The 13,299-nt window shown below is 49.3% G+C and overlaps 1 protein-coding gene across 1 annotated transcript in view; it reads left to right on the top strand.

Annotated features, from left to right (window-relative positions):
• LOC134343037 (atrial natriuretic peptide receptor 1-like) overlaps positions 1-13,299 on the top strand; it is a 115,614-nt gene that overhangs the window by 28,890 nt on the left and 73,425 nt on the right. The window contains exons 3-9 of the mRNA XM_063041862.1: positions 307-420; positions 1,296-1,431; positions 2,577-2,671; positions 4,210-4,345; positions 4,949-5,036; positions 11,394-11,514; positions 12,358-12,432. Coding sequence (XP_062897932.1) covers positions 307-420; positions 1,296-1,431; positions 2,577-2,671; positions 4,210-4,345; positions 4,949-5,036; positions 11,394-11,514; positions 12,358-12,432 — 765 coding nt within the window. The remainder of the gene's footprint in view (positions 1-306; positions 421-1,295; positions 1,432-2,576; positions 2,672-4,209; positions 4,346-4,948; positions 5,037-11,393; positions 11,515-12,357; positions 12,433-13,299) is intronic.

Genomic DNA, 13,299 nt, shown 5'->3' with positions numbered 1-13,299 from the left:
TGGGACAGGGTGACAACTCTGCGTGACAGGACAGGGACAGGGTGTCAACTCTCTGTGACGGAACAGGGTGACACCTCAGTGTGATTGGACAGGGACAAGGTGACAGCTCTCTGTGATGGGAAATGCACAGGGTGACAGCTCTGTGTGATGAGACAGGGTCAAGGTTAGAGGACAGGGACAGAGTGTCACCTCCGTGTGATGACACAGGGACAGGGTGACAACTCTGTGTGACAGGACAGGAATAAAGTGACACCTCTGTGTACCGGGTCAGGGACAGGGTGACACCTCTGTTCTCTCTGTCGCCAGGCTGTGATGATTATAACGTACAGGGAACCAGAAAACCCTGAGTACGGGCAATTCGTACAGGACCTGAAACACTACGCTGCACAGTTCTTCAACTTCACCATTGAGGATACACTGGTGAGTTAGAATGGGTCCGGACAGAGGCACCATTCACCCCCACCAACACATGGACAATGGCACTGATCAAAGGGCACCTGGACAGAGACACCATTCACCCCCACGGGCACCTGGACAAAGACACCATTCACCCCCTCAGACACTTGGACAGGGGCATTGATCACCCCCACGGGTGGGCACCTGGGCAGAGGCACTAATCGCCCCCATGCTCACCTTTAACACCTGTGGTCCAGCAGAACTCTGACACCACACTGGTCATCGGAGCCCAACTCTCAAACATCATCCAGGCTGGACTCGCATAGTAATGAGGGAGCTCCACACTGTGGAGAGTCACAGTATTGAGGCACAGTACTGAGGGAGAGTCGCATTGTGGGGGTGGTACTGAGGGAGAGTCGCATTGTGGGGGTGGTACTGAGGGAGAGTCACATTGTGGGGGTGGTACTGAGGGAGCATCATTCAGTGAGGGTGGTACTGAGGGAGCTTTGCACTTTGGGAGGGTCTGTACTGAGGGAGGGGAGTAGAGGCACAGTCACACTGTGGGAGGGGAGTAGAGGGACAGTCACACTGTGGGAGGGGAGTAGAGGGACAGTCACACTGTGGGAGGGGTAGTGGGCGAGTGCTGGACTGGCAGCCAGTGCTGATGGAGTGACACTGTGGGAGTGGTATTGCCCGGTGGATTCTTTCAAGTTCTGTCGACAAATCCGTTTGCTTCATATTAAATTGGAGATTTTTATAGCATAATTCCGCACACTCCCTCTCCCCCACCCCTCACTTCCAGGATATTCCGTTATCCCCAACTAATCCCAAACAAAGCCACGGTTGGAAATTTGTAAAGGTACCTTGGCCTCACCAGAGCCTCTCCCGCCACATTCCAGATGAATTACATTGCGGGCTCGTTCTACGATGGCATCATGTTGTATGCCCACGCTCTCAACGAGACGCTGGCACGAGGAGGCACGACCAGGGATGCCCTAGCAATCACTAAGCAGATGTGGAATCGAACCTTCCGAGGTAAGCAGAGTTCGGCAGAAACTCCATCTCCCAGCTTTCCCATCCCTTCCAGAGTGAGAGGAGCTGATATCAGTGTACAGATCTCACCCTGAGTGACAGATGTCACTCACACTGAGAGACCAGTCAGTGTACAGATATCCCCTTGAATGTCAGAGGTCACTCACACAGAGAGGAACTGAGGGATACTGGTCAGTGTACAGATATCCCTCTCAATGACAGTTACTCACACCGACAGAGAGCGACTGAGAGACACTGGTCGGTGTACAGGTATTCCCTGAGAGTGAGGGACTGAGAGACACTTGTCAGAGTATAGATCTGACCCTGAGAGAGAGAGGGACTGAGAGACACAAGTCAGAGTTCAGCTGTCTCCCTGAGGGAGATGGACAGAGGGACACCTCAGGGGGAGATCTCCCCTAGATAGATAGTGTATAGATCTCCCCTACAGTGAGGGGCTGAGAGACACTGGTCAGTGTACAAATTTCCACCTGAGAGAGAGGAACAGAGGAACATTACCCAGAGTACAGATTTCACCCTGACAGGGACTAAGACACACTAGTCAGTGTACAGATCCCTCCATGGGAAAGAGTGGGACTGAGAGACACCAGTCAGAATACATACCTCACCCTGAGAGAGGGACTGAGAGGCACTCTTAGGTGTGTGGATATCCTCTGAAAGACAGGGACTGAGAGACATCAGTCAGTGTTCAGATCTCACCCTGAGAGAGGGAGATCGACAGAGACTAGTCCATGTATAGATCTCGCTCTGGGAGAGGGGGACTGAGAGACACTAGTCAGTGTATAGATCTCATCCTGAGGGAGGGGGACTGAGAGACACTAGTCAGTATATAGATCTCATCCTGAGGGAGGGGGACTGAGAGACACTAGTCAGTGTATAGATCTCATCCTGAGGGAGGGGGACTGAGACGCACTAGTCAGTGTATAGATCTCATCCTGAGGGAGGGGGACTGAGAGACACTATTCAGTGTATAGATCTCACCCTGAGAGAGGGGGACTGAGAGACACTAGTCAGTGTATAGGTCTCACCCTGAGAGCTGGGGACAGAAACTCTAGTTAATGTTATATATCTCCCTGAGAGACACCCACGTGGAGTATTCCAAGACCCATCTGCTGTGTCCTTATCTGCAGGAGTGACAGGATTTCTGAAGATGGATGAAAATGGGGATCGAGAGAATGACTACTCACTCTGGGACATGACTGACACGGATTCTGGAACTTTCCAGGTCAGGAAATCTCTTTCCCTTTTCGCTCAATATCCTTCATCTCACTGGGGGCGTATTTGACACTGTTTCATCTCCCCGGTCCTTGGATCAGTGAAAAGCCAGGGTCCAGAGGAAGAGATTTTTCCAGTGGAACCTTGAACCTGAGCTGCTGTCTTCATCGTCACATGGAGGTCAAGATCTCTCAACTGCTGCCTCCCAGAGTAGACATTTTTCTCCTTGAACAAATATTTCTAATTATTACCAATAACTTGTCCTAGTCTAATCATTTTGACACTGTGGCCAAGAAAGCCCACCAAGTCCCTTTGCACCTCTGATTTTTGAATTTTCTGCCCGTTTAGAAAATAGTCTATATAGTCTTTCTTGCTCTTCTTGAGGTCCAGTATGATCGTCGCCCTTCTGAAGCAGGTGGGGACCTTCAAGCACAGCAGTGAGAGATTGACGGTGTCCTTGAACGCTCCCGCCTATTAGTCGGCACAAGTTTTCAGTAGCTTGCCCAGTACCACCGTGGCCTGACCTCTTACATCTGCCTCCAAGACAGACGTCACACAGCTGCCAGATGCTGCGGGCATAATCATAGTGTTATTTTCCTTTCAAAAGCATCAGCTCATCAGCAAGTGCAACATCACTGCCATTTTATGTTGTTAGGTTTCACCTCTTAGGAAGTAATGGAATTCAAACCCTGCCGCAGCTGTCATAAATTTACCAACTTAAAGGCATCTGTTAGTCTTGCGAGACCATGGATCTGCGCCTGGAAAGTCTTCACTCTCCAGGGCGCAGGCCTGGGCAAGGTTGTATGGAAGACCAGCAGTTGCCCATGCTGCAAGTCTCCCCTCTCCACGACATCGATGTTGTCCAAGGGAAGGGCATTAGGACCCATACAGCTTGGCACCAGTGTCGTCGCAGAGCAATGTGTGGTTAAGTGCCTTGCTCACGGAACATGCTCCCTCGGCTGGGGCTCGAACTCATGACCTTCAGATCGTTAGTCGAATGCCTTAACCATTTGGCCACGTGCCCACACTTTACCAATTTACCCAAGGTTTATCAAGCTGCAACATAACTTCTTGATTCTTGAATTCAATGGCTCAACGAATAAAAGGAAAATAATAACCTCTGCCTCAATTCTCTCCCCCTCCTTCCCCTTCCTCCCCCTCCTCCCCCTCCTCCCCCTCCTCCCCCTCCTCCCCCTCCCCCCTCCTCCCCCCCTCCTCCCCCTCTCCTCCCCCTCTCCTCCCCCTCCCCCCTCCCCCCTCCTCCCCCCTCCTCCCCCTCCTCCCCCTCTCCTCCCCCCTCCTCCCCCCTCCCCCCTCTCCTCCCCCCTCCTCCCCCCTCCCCCTCCTCCTCATCTCCTCCCCCTCCCCCCTCCTCCCCTCTCCTCCCCCTCCCCCCTCCCCCTCCACTCTCCCCTTTCCTATTCCCCACCTCCTCCCCTTCACCCTCACATCTCCCCTACCCCCTCATTCATCCTTTCTCCTCCCTCATCCCTCCTCTCCCCCCCTCCAATTCTCTTTCCTTCTCCCTCCCTCTCCCTCTTTCTCCAGGTGGTAGAGCACTACAACGGGACCGTGAAGAGGATCCTGCCCGTCTCCGGGTTGGAGATTCACTGGCCTGGGAACGTGGTGCCTGAGGACGTTCCTCACTGCGGCTTCGACAATGAAAATCCTGCCTGTCAGAAAGGTCTGAACTCACTGACCTTTGGAGTTGGTGAAGGCTTCGAACACCCAGCCACCCCCCAGTCCCCTCCCCCTTCATCCCCTGACTTGGATTTGCTATCCAGCCTGGAGAGTGGATAGTCTCCCTGTTACTGCATATTCCAACCTCCTCTCTAGAGCCAACAGCTACTTGCCAAGTTCAAAGTTCAAAGTACATTTATTATCAAAGTATGTATACCATACACAATCTTGAGATTTGTCTTGCATTCCATTCCCACCCACCCGCACATCTGCTGGAATAACGCAAGTGGACCGGCACCATCAATGGAGGGAAATGCACAGTCAACATAGTTGAACGATCTCAATCCAAAACATTAATCGTCCATTTCCCTCACTAGATGCTCTCTGACCTGCTCAATCACACCCATGTGACCAATTAACCTACTAACCCATGCGTATTTGGAATTGAGAGGAAACCAGAGCACCGGGAGGAAACCCACGTAGTCACGGGGAGAACAAACAAACTCCTTACAGACAGTGGTGGGAATTGAACCTGGGTCGCTGGCACTCTAATAGCTTAGTGCTACTGTGCCAACCCTTGGCTAATTCTTGTTTCTTTTCTCCTTAGGAAGAGCATTCTCGATGCTTGAAGTCCTATCCATCATCGTCATTCTGATTCTTCTCATCATTACAAGCAGCTCGATTCTGGCCTACAGGTAACCAGGTTTAGAGGAGTTTTCAGGAAGAGTCTCTGGCCTTTACATGGGGCTTAGCTACTCAGCCCCAGATGGGGCAAAGGTGGGTTACTGCCATCTTAAAACCAGTCCGGGCAGATGAGTCTTGTCAGCCGTGGCTGGCAGCTCATCTAGGAGAAGGAAAATTTTGATCTCAAATCTCTCATTCGTAAGGCCAGTGATGTCATGGGGATGGAACTGGACTCTCTGACGGTGGTGTCTGAAAAGAGGATGCTGTCCAAGTTGCATGCCATCTTGGACAATGTCTCCCATCCACTACATAATGGACTGGTTGGGCACAGGAGTACATTCAGCCAGAGACTCATTCCACCGAGATGCAACACAGAGCCTCATAGGAAGTCATTCCTGCCTGTGGCCATCAAACTTTACAACTCCTCCCTTGGAGGGTCAGACACCCCGAGCCAATCAGCTGGTCCTGGATTTATTTCCTGGCATAATTTACATATTACTATTTAACTATTTATGGTTTTATTACTATTTAATTATTTATGGTGCAACTGTAATGAAAACCAATTTCCCCCGGGATCAATAAAGTATGACTATGACTACTGCCTTACAGCTATACCTGCTCATGGGGAAGACTTCGGGAGTAAACCCCAAGGAAAAATGCGGAGCTGGAGTCCTTAAGGCAGTCCTAGGTTGAGTTCAACACTCTCTGGCGACTCTGCCAGTCTCTGCCGTCCCTTTGGATTCATCGCTATGTAGAGAGGGGCAGCAGCTTGCTCTCCATACTGTACTGCACTGGCCTGTGTGTTGATGCAACATCCAGGTTCAACCCTGGCCAACAGAGGGCCTCTCTATGTTAGCTCTTGGCTGTTCTGGTGAGCATGTGAATCAGAGCTAAAGCAGACTGCTCACCCCTCTCCAGACTTCTCTGCCATTTAATATGAAGTCGATTGTGCAGACGGTAGGTTGAGTTGTTAATTGTGCAGAACGCAGAGAGATAAGCGTATGTCTCTCGGTCTTCTGCACTTGCCAAGTTCCTCCAGCATTTTGTGTGTGTTACTCTAGATTTCCAGCATCTGCAGAAGCTCTTGCATTTGGGATAATACTCATCTTACTTATTTACTGCCCGTTATGCAGCTGGCGTTTCGGGCAGCAGTGAAGGTTCCCTGTCTCTGGTGGTGTTCAGGGCTTCCTTCATCGTATCAGTAGCTTCCACTCGGTTTTCACTGTCAGCCATGCAAGTCCCGGGTGGTGACTCAGGAATACTGTCACATCCAGATGTAGAATAATACTTCATTGCTGTTTCCATAACAGTTTTGTATGACCAGTCAGGGTTGTTAGTCCTGAGCTGAACCCCCGAACCTGGAGGACCAGTGGACCACTCTTGGTCTGGCCTCTACCCTTTGACCTGTTTGGCATGGGTGACCCTAGCAACAGCCAAAGCATGAAGCCCTGACTCCAGCCAGCATGGATCTCCAGGTCATTGAAACACGCAATCCTCTAAACCATAATGAGATTGTGGTCCTCTTGGAGGGTTGTTTTTGTAATTGTCCCATGTACCGATGTACAGTGAAAAGCTTTTGTTTGCCTGCCATCCACACATCAGTATGAGGTAGTGAAAAGGAGAACAGAATGTAGTGTTGCAGTTACAATAGACAATAGACAATAGGTGCAGGATGAGGCCATTTGGCCCTTCGAGCCAGCACTGCCATTCACTGTGATAATGGCTGATCATCCACAATCAGTACCCTGTTCCTGCCTTCTCCCCATATCCCTTGACTCCACTATCTTTAAGAGCACTATCTAACTCTTTCTTGAAAGCATCCAGAGAATTGGCCTCCACTGCCTTCTGAGGCAGAGCATTCCACAGATCCACCACTCTCTGGGTGAAAAAGTTTTTCCTCAACTCCGTTCTAAATGGCCTACCCCTTATTCTTAAACTGTGGCCTCTGGTTCTGGACTCACCCATCAGCGGGAACATGCTTCCTGCCTCCAGCGTGTCCAATCCCTTAATAATCTTATATGTTTCAATCAGATCCCCTCCCAGCCTTCTAAATTCCAGTGTATACAAGCCCATTCGCTCCAATCTTTCAACATATGACAGTCCCCCCATCCCAGGAATTAACCTCGTGAACCTATGCTGCACTCCCTCAATAACAAGAATGTCCTTCCTCAAATTTGGAGACCAAAACTGCACACAACACTGCAGGTGTGGTCTCACCAGGGCCCTGTACAACTGCAGAAGGACCTCTTTGCTCCTATACTCAACTCCCCTTGTTATGAAGGCCAACATGCAATTAGCTTTCTTCACTGCCTGCTGTACCTGCATGCTTACTTTCAGTGACTGATGAACAAGGACACATAGATCTCGTATTTCTCCTTTTCCTAACTCGACACCATTCAGATAGTAATTTGCCTTCCTGTTCTTGCCACCAAAGTGGATAGCCTCACATTTATCCACATTAAACTGTGTCTGCCATGCATCTGCCCACTCACCCAACCTGTCCAAGTCACCCTGTACTCTCATAACATTCTCCTGACATTTCACACTGCCACCCAGCTTCGCGTTACAGAGGACGTGCAGTGCAAACAGACAATAATGTGCAAGGACCTCAACGTGCTAGGCTGGGAGATCAGGAGTTGATCTTGGAAGATCTGTTCAAGAGTCTGATAACAGTGGGATAGAAGCTGTCCTTAAGTTTGGTGGTGCACAGGCTGGTACTTTTTAAAGATAAGCTTTGTTAAATGTATATAGAAACATACAATGACCTCCCCACCTCCTCCACTTTCTGCAAGGATCAGTCCCCCTGTGATTCCCTTGTCCATTTGTCCCTCCCCACTAATCTCCTTCCTGGCACTTAACCCTGCAAGCAGCCCATTCACCTCTTCCCTCAACTCCAATCAGGGCCCCGAACAGTCCTTCCAGATGAGGCAACACTTCACCTGTGAATCTGGTGGGGTCGTCTGTTGGATACGGTCCTCCTCCTCTTCCCCCAGGTTTTTATTCTCGCATCTTCCCCCTTCCTTTTCAGTCCTGAAGAAGGGTCTCAGTCCCAAACATCAACTGTTTATTCATTTCCATCGATGCTGCCCGGCCTGCTGAGTTCCTCCAGCATTTCGTGTGCGTTGCTTTGGATTTCCAGCATCTGCAGAATTTCTTGTTTATGTGGTGAAATACATCATTTTACATGAACAACACAGTCCAAGGATGTGCTGGGGGCAGCCCACTAGTGTCGCCATGCTTACAGCACCAGCAAAGCAAGCCCACAACTTACTGACCCTGACCTGTACGTCTTTGGAATGTGGGAGGAACCTGGAGCAACCGGAGGAAACCCACACGGTCACGGGGAGAACGTACAAACTCCTCGCAGACAGCGGCAGGGAATGTCGCTGTAAAAAGTTGTGCTAACCGCAATGAAGTGGGTTGAAAACGGCAGATGGAGTTTACCATGAGGTTAGGACACAGAATGGCTGGGTCTTGGAGAATGTGGAAGAAAAGAGAAACCTTTGTGTACAAGTCCACAAGTCCTTGAAGATAGCAACACAGGTAGGCAATGTGGTGAGGAAGGCACTGAGGATATTGATCTTCACTAGTTGTGGCACTAAATACAAAAGTAGGGATAATGTACTCCAGTGTAGTAAAACCCTGGTCAGATCTCAGCTGGAGTATTGGAGTGGAGTTCTGGTCCTCACACTGTAGGACAAAGGATCAACTTTATTCCCCATATACAAGGACATGTATTAGGAATCTGCTATGGTGTGTTGGTCAGGGTGAGACGTGAAACAAAAAAAAACAACATTTAACAATGATAAAGAATAAAGAATCATATTAAAAAATAACATTAGAGGTTAAAGTACAGATACAGTTGCATGCCATCTTGGACAATGTCTCCCATCCACTACATAATGTACTGGTTGGGCACAGGAGTACATTCAGCCAGAGACTCATTCCACTGAGATGCAGCACAGAGCGTCATAGGAAGTCATTCCTGCCTGTGGCCATCAAACTTTACAACTCCTCCCTTGGAGGGTCAGACACCCTGAGCCAATAGGCTGGTCCTGGACTTATTTCATAATTTACTGGCATAATTTACATATTACTATTTAACTATTTATGGTTTTATTACTATTATTTATGGTGCAACTGTAACGAAAACCAATTTCCCCCGGGATCAATAAAGTATGACTATGATGATGACTATAGAATAAAATGTGCATAAATATGTAAATAAAAGTGTGCAAAGGTCTTGGGTATAGAGCAAGGATGCCTAAGACCCTCTCATAGTACTCTAATGATTTTATGTATTGCTTTGTACTTTTCTGATTCTGATATGGGTCTCTATTGTGGATTGAGAATGGGAAAGGGGCAGGGAGAGGGGATTTCTGGTTGGGAAAAGGGGAAAGGAGAGGGAAGCACTGGAGAGACATTCTGTAACGATCAATAAACCAATTGTTTGGAATCAAGTCACCTTGCCTGGTGTCTCAGGGTTGAGTGAATCTGCATCCACGCCACCCCCTCACCCGGGCACCCCTCCTCTGCCACCTGTCCCACACCCCTCCCGCAGCGTTCCGCCCATTCCCAATATCCTTTGCTCCTGCCAGGTTTACAAACTCTGTCTCTGCTCCACGTTGACAAATACAGTACTGTGCAAAACACTTAGTCACCCTGGCTATATATATGTGCCTAAGACTTTTGGACATGACTGTAGATGAAAGTAAATGGAAAGCAATGTGGAAGGGAAGGAACACACATCAAAGTTGCTGGTGAACGCAGCAGGCCAAGCAGCATCTATAGGAAGAGGCGCAGTCAACGTTTCAGGCCGAGGTTAGATTGATCTTAGAGTAGGTTAGCACAATATTGTGGGCTGAAGGGCCTGTACTGTTCTATGTCCCATAGTTCTATATGTAACCCTCAGTTCGGCTAGCAGCTTAATCTAGGGGAAGACGGCCTCCAGCCCGGCCAGACTTGAGAAATCGTGTTTGGGTGGATGCTGCGTGAAGAGCTCCCCGTTACAAATCAGTACCACGAAATAACAGTCTAATGCCCAACATTGGAGCTCGTCGTTTTCCCGTCTGTTCGTTCCCCATCGATTTTCCCCTCTGGCATCAACTCCCGACCCCATTCCAAGTCCACGCCATCTGGCGGTCTACCAACTCTCTCCACTCGCGTCTTCTCTCTTCATCTCTCACTGACAAACAACTATGCACCCTCTACTCTCAGTGCAGAGCCGTGCTTTTTGTACCTGCTGTTCCATGTCTGCGTTTCTGCTCCACAGCAGCCTACTTACTGCTCCTGTTCAGCACCCTTCCACAACTCCAGAGGGTCTGGAGTTACGAGTATCCAAGCAGCCCCTCGTACCTGTCCCACCAGTCAGTCATGCCATAACCAATCTGACTGTGGTGTTGGTTAACTTTCCTCCCTGTTCCCCTTTAATTCTTGACTATCCCCGTTATCTGAGCACTTTCCTTGAATATAAAGGGGCAGAGAATTCCAAATGTTCTTCACCTTCCAAGAGATGGAATTCCTCCTTTTCTCCACATTGGTGGGGGGTGGGGGGGCTTTACCTGTGATGGACTGGGCTGTATCCATGACTTTTTGTAGGATTTTCTGTTCAAGGGCATTGGTGTTTCCATACCAGGCAGTGATGCAGCCAATCAGCAATCTCTCCACCACACGGCTATAGAAGTTTGTCAAAGTGAATCTTAGACGTCGTAGTGGATCTTTGTGGAGTTCTAAGGAAGTAGGGGCACTGCTGTGCTTTCTCCGTAGCTGCACGTGTGCTGGGCCCAGGAACGATAACACTGAGGAACTTAAAGTTGCTGACCCTCTCCACCTCGGATCCCCCAATGGTGACTGACTCATGGACCCCTGGATTCCTTCTCCTGAGGTCAATAATCAGCCCCTCGGCCTTGCTGACACTGAGTCAGAGATTGTTGTTACGACACCATTCAGCCAGATTTTCATCCTCCCTCCGATGTGCAGACTCGTCACTACCTAGATTCGGCCAGTGACAGTGGTGTTGTTAGCAAACCTGTATATGGCACTGGAACTGTGCTTAGCCACAGAATCGTAAGTCTGTGACTAGTAAGTCTACGAATAGGTCGGGGGCTAAGCACACAACCTTTCAGTCCACCTGTGCTGATGGAGATTATGGGATTTTTTTTGAAAAAAAGAATCTGTTCGCTCAATTGCTTCAATCATTTTTCATTCTTCCCATTGGGATTTGGTAGCCATCATCCTGTAGGCCAGTAGGTGTAGATTCAATGGTAGCTCTTCAGCGACTGGGCCAGGAGGTCCTGAGGTAGATGATCAGCCTTTGAGATTCCTGGATAGTCTGTTGCAGACCCTGACGTTTACCTTCTTCCCCACAGGAGGTTTCGGCTGGAGAAGGAGCTGGCCAGTGAGCTGTGGCGCATCCGTTGGGAGGACATCCAACTGAGTAACCTGGAGAAGAACCTCCGAAGTGCAGGCAGCAGGCTGACCCTCTCACTGGTCAGGAGCTCAGTACAACCGTGCGTGCGTGTGGTGTGTATGAGTGTGTGCGTGTGTGTGTCTGTATCTATCAGTGTGTGTGCGTGTGTGTGTGTGTGTGTGTGTGTGTGTGTCTGTATCTATCAGTGTGTGTGAGTGTGTGCGTGTGTGTGTGTGCGTGTGTGTGTGTGTGTGTCTGTATCTATCAGTGTGCGTGCGTGTGGTGTGTGTGTGTGTGTGTCTGTATCTATCAGTGTGTGTGCGTGTGGTGTGTGTGAGAGAGATAGGACAGTGTAGAGAGTTTCACTCTGTGTCTGACCCCGGGCGTGTGTCATGGGACGGTGTAGAGGGAGCTTCACTCTGTGTCTGACCCCGGGAGTGTGTGATGGGACGGTGTAGAGGGAGCTTCACTCTGTATCTGACCTCGGGAGTGTGTGATGGGACGGTGTAGAGGGAGCTTCACTCTGTGTCTGACCCCGGGAGTGTGTGATGGGACAGTGTAGAGGAAGTTTCACTCTGTGTCTGACCCCGGGAGTGTGTGATGGGACAGTGTAGAGGAAGTTTCACTCTGTGTCTGACCCCGGGAGTGTGTGATGGGACGGTGTAGAGGGAGCTTCACTCTGTGTCTGACCATGGGAGTGTGTGATGGGACGGTGTAGAGGGAGCTTCACTCTGTGTCTGACCACGGGAGTGTGTGATGGGACGGTGTAGAGGGAGAGAGACTTTCCAGTTTCTTTTGCATTCAGTCATTCCATTGTGCCCCGTGAATTTTCAGTCCAATAGTTTCCCCTTTGAATATAATCTCTTGGGTGAGATCCTTTTGAGAAATTGTAGTAACTGATAGAGATTCTCTTTCCCTGCCAGCGAGGCTCAAACTTCGGTTCTTTCCTCTCGAATGAAGGCCAGTACCAGGTTTATGCCAAGACAGGATATTACAAGGTAAGCACCAGAGACAAGCTTTAAAAAAAGATGCGAAAGAAGTAAAACTGCCGATGTGGGACTGTCAGGATCGAGATTGTTTAATGTCACTTCCTGTACACAAGTGTAAAGCAGAATGAAATAGTTGTCACTCCAGATCTGATGCAGCACAAAAAAAACACAATAAGATGAGCACAATACTAATAATGAAACAAAATAAATATAAGTACATAAACAGCTTATGTACATGGATTGATTGTATGTCCATAAAGTGACACTTAGCACTGGAGTGTCTGCACATGAGGTGACTGACTGGATACAGTAAAATAGCAGTGGGCCAGGGTGTGGATGAGTGCGTTAGTGAGTGGAGGTGTTGATCAGCCTTACTGCTTGGGGAAAGTAACTGTTTACGAGTCTGACTGCCCTGGTATGGATGCCTCCCCCTCCCCCCGGTGGGAGTGGGACAGATAGTCCAAGAACAGGGTGGGTGGGATCCTTCATGATGTTACTGGCACCTTTCTGTATATATGTCCTTGAAGGCGGTAGGCGGGTGCCGATGACACGTTGGGCAGTTCTGACTACCCATGGTGGAGCTGTCATGTCCACCGCAGTGGAGTTTCTGTGCCATGCAGGCGATGCAGCTTGTTAGGATGTTCTTTACTGCCCACCTGTAGAAGGACGTGAGTACAGATATGCATAGTGCAGGTCTCGAGCTTTCTCAGAAAGTAGAAGCATTGGTGAGCTTTCATGATTGTGTATAATCTGAAGCAAAGTCAGAAATGCTGGCAAAACTCAAGTCAATCAACCAGCATCTGTGGAAAGAGAAACCAGTTAACATTTGGGTCAGAGAGAAAGCAAAAATCCATTTTTAACCCAGAGCTAGTTTTA

The sequence above is a fragment of the Mobula hypostoma genome, chromosome 2, assembly GCF_963921235.1.
Source record: "Mobula hypostoma chromosome 2, sMobHyp1.1, whole genome shotgun sequence".
Taxonomy (NCBI): domain Eukaryota; kingdom Metazoa; phylum Chordata; class Chondrichthyes; order Myliobatiformes; family Myliobatidae; genus Mobula; species Mobula hypostoma.
This window is presented reverse-complemented; position numbering and strand designations above follow the sequence as displayed.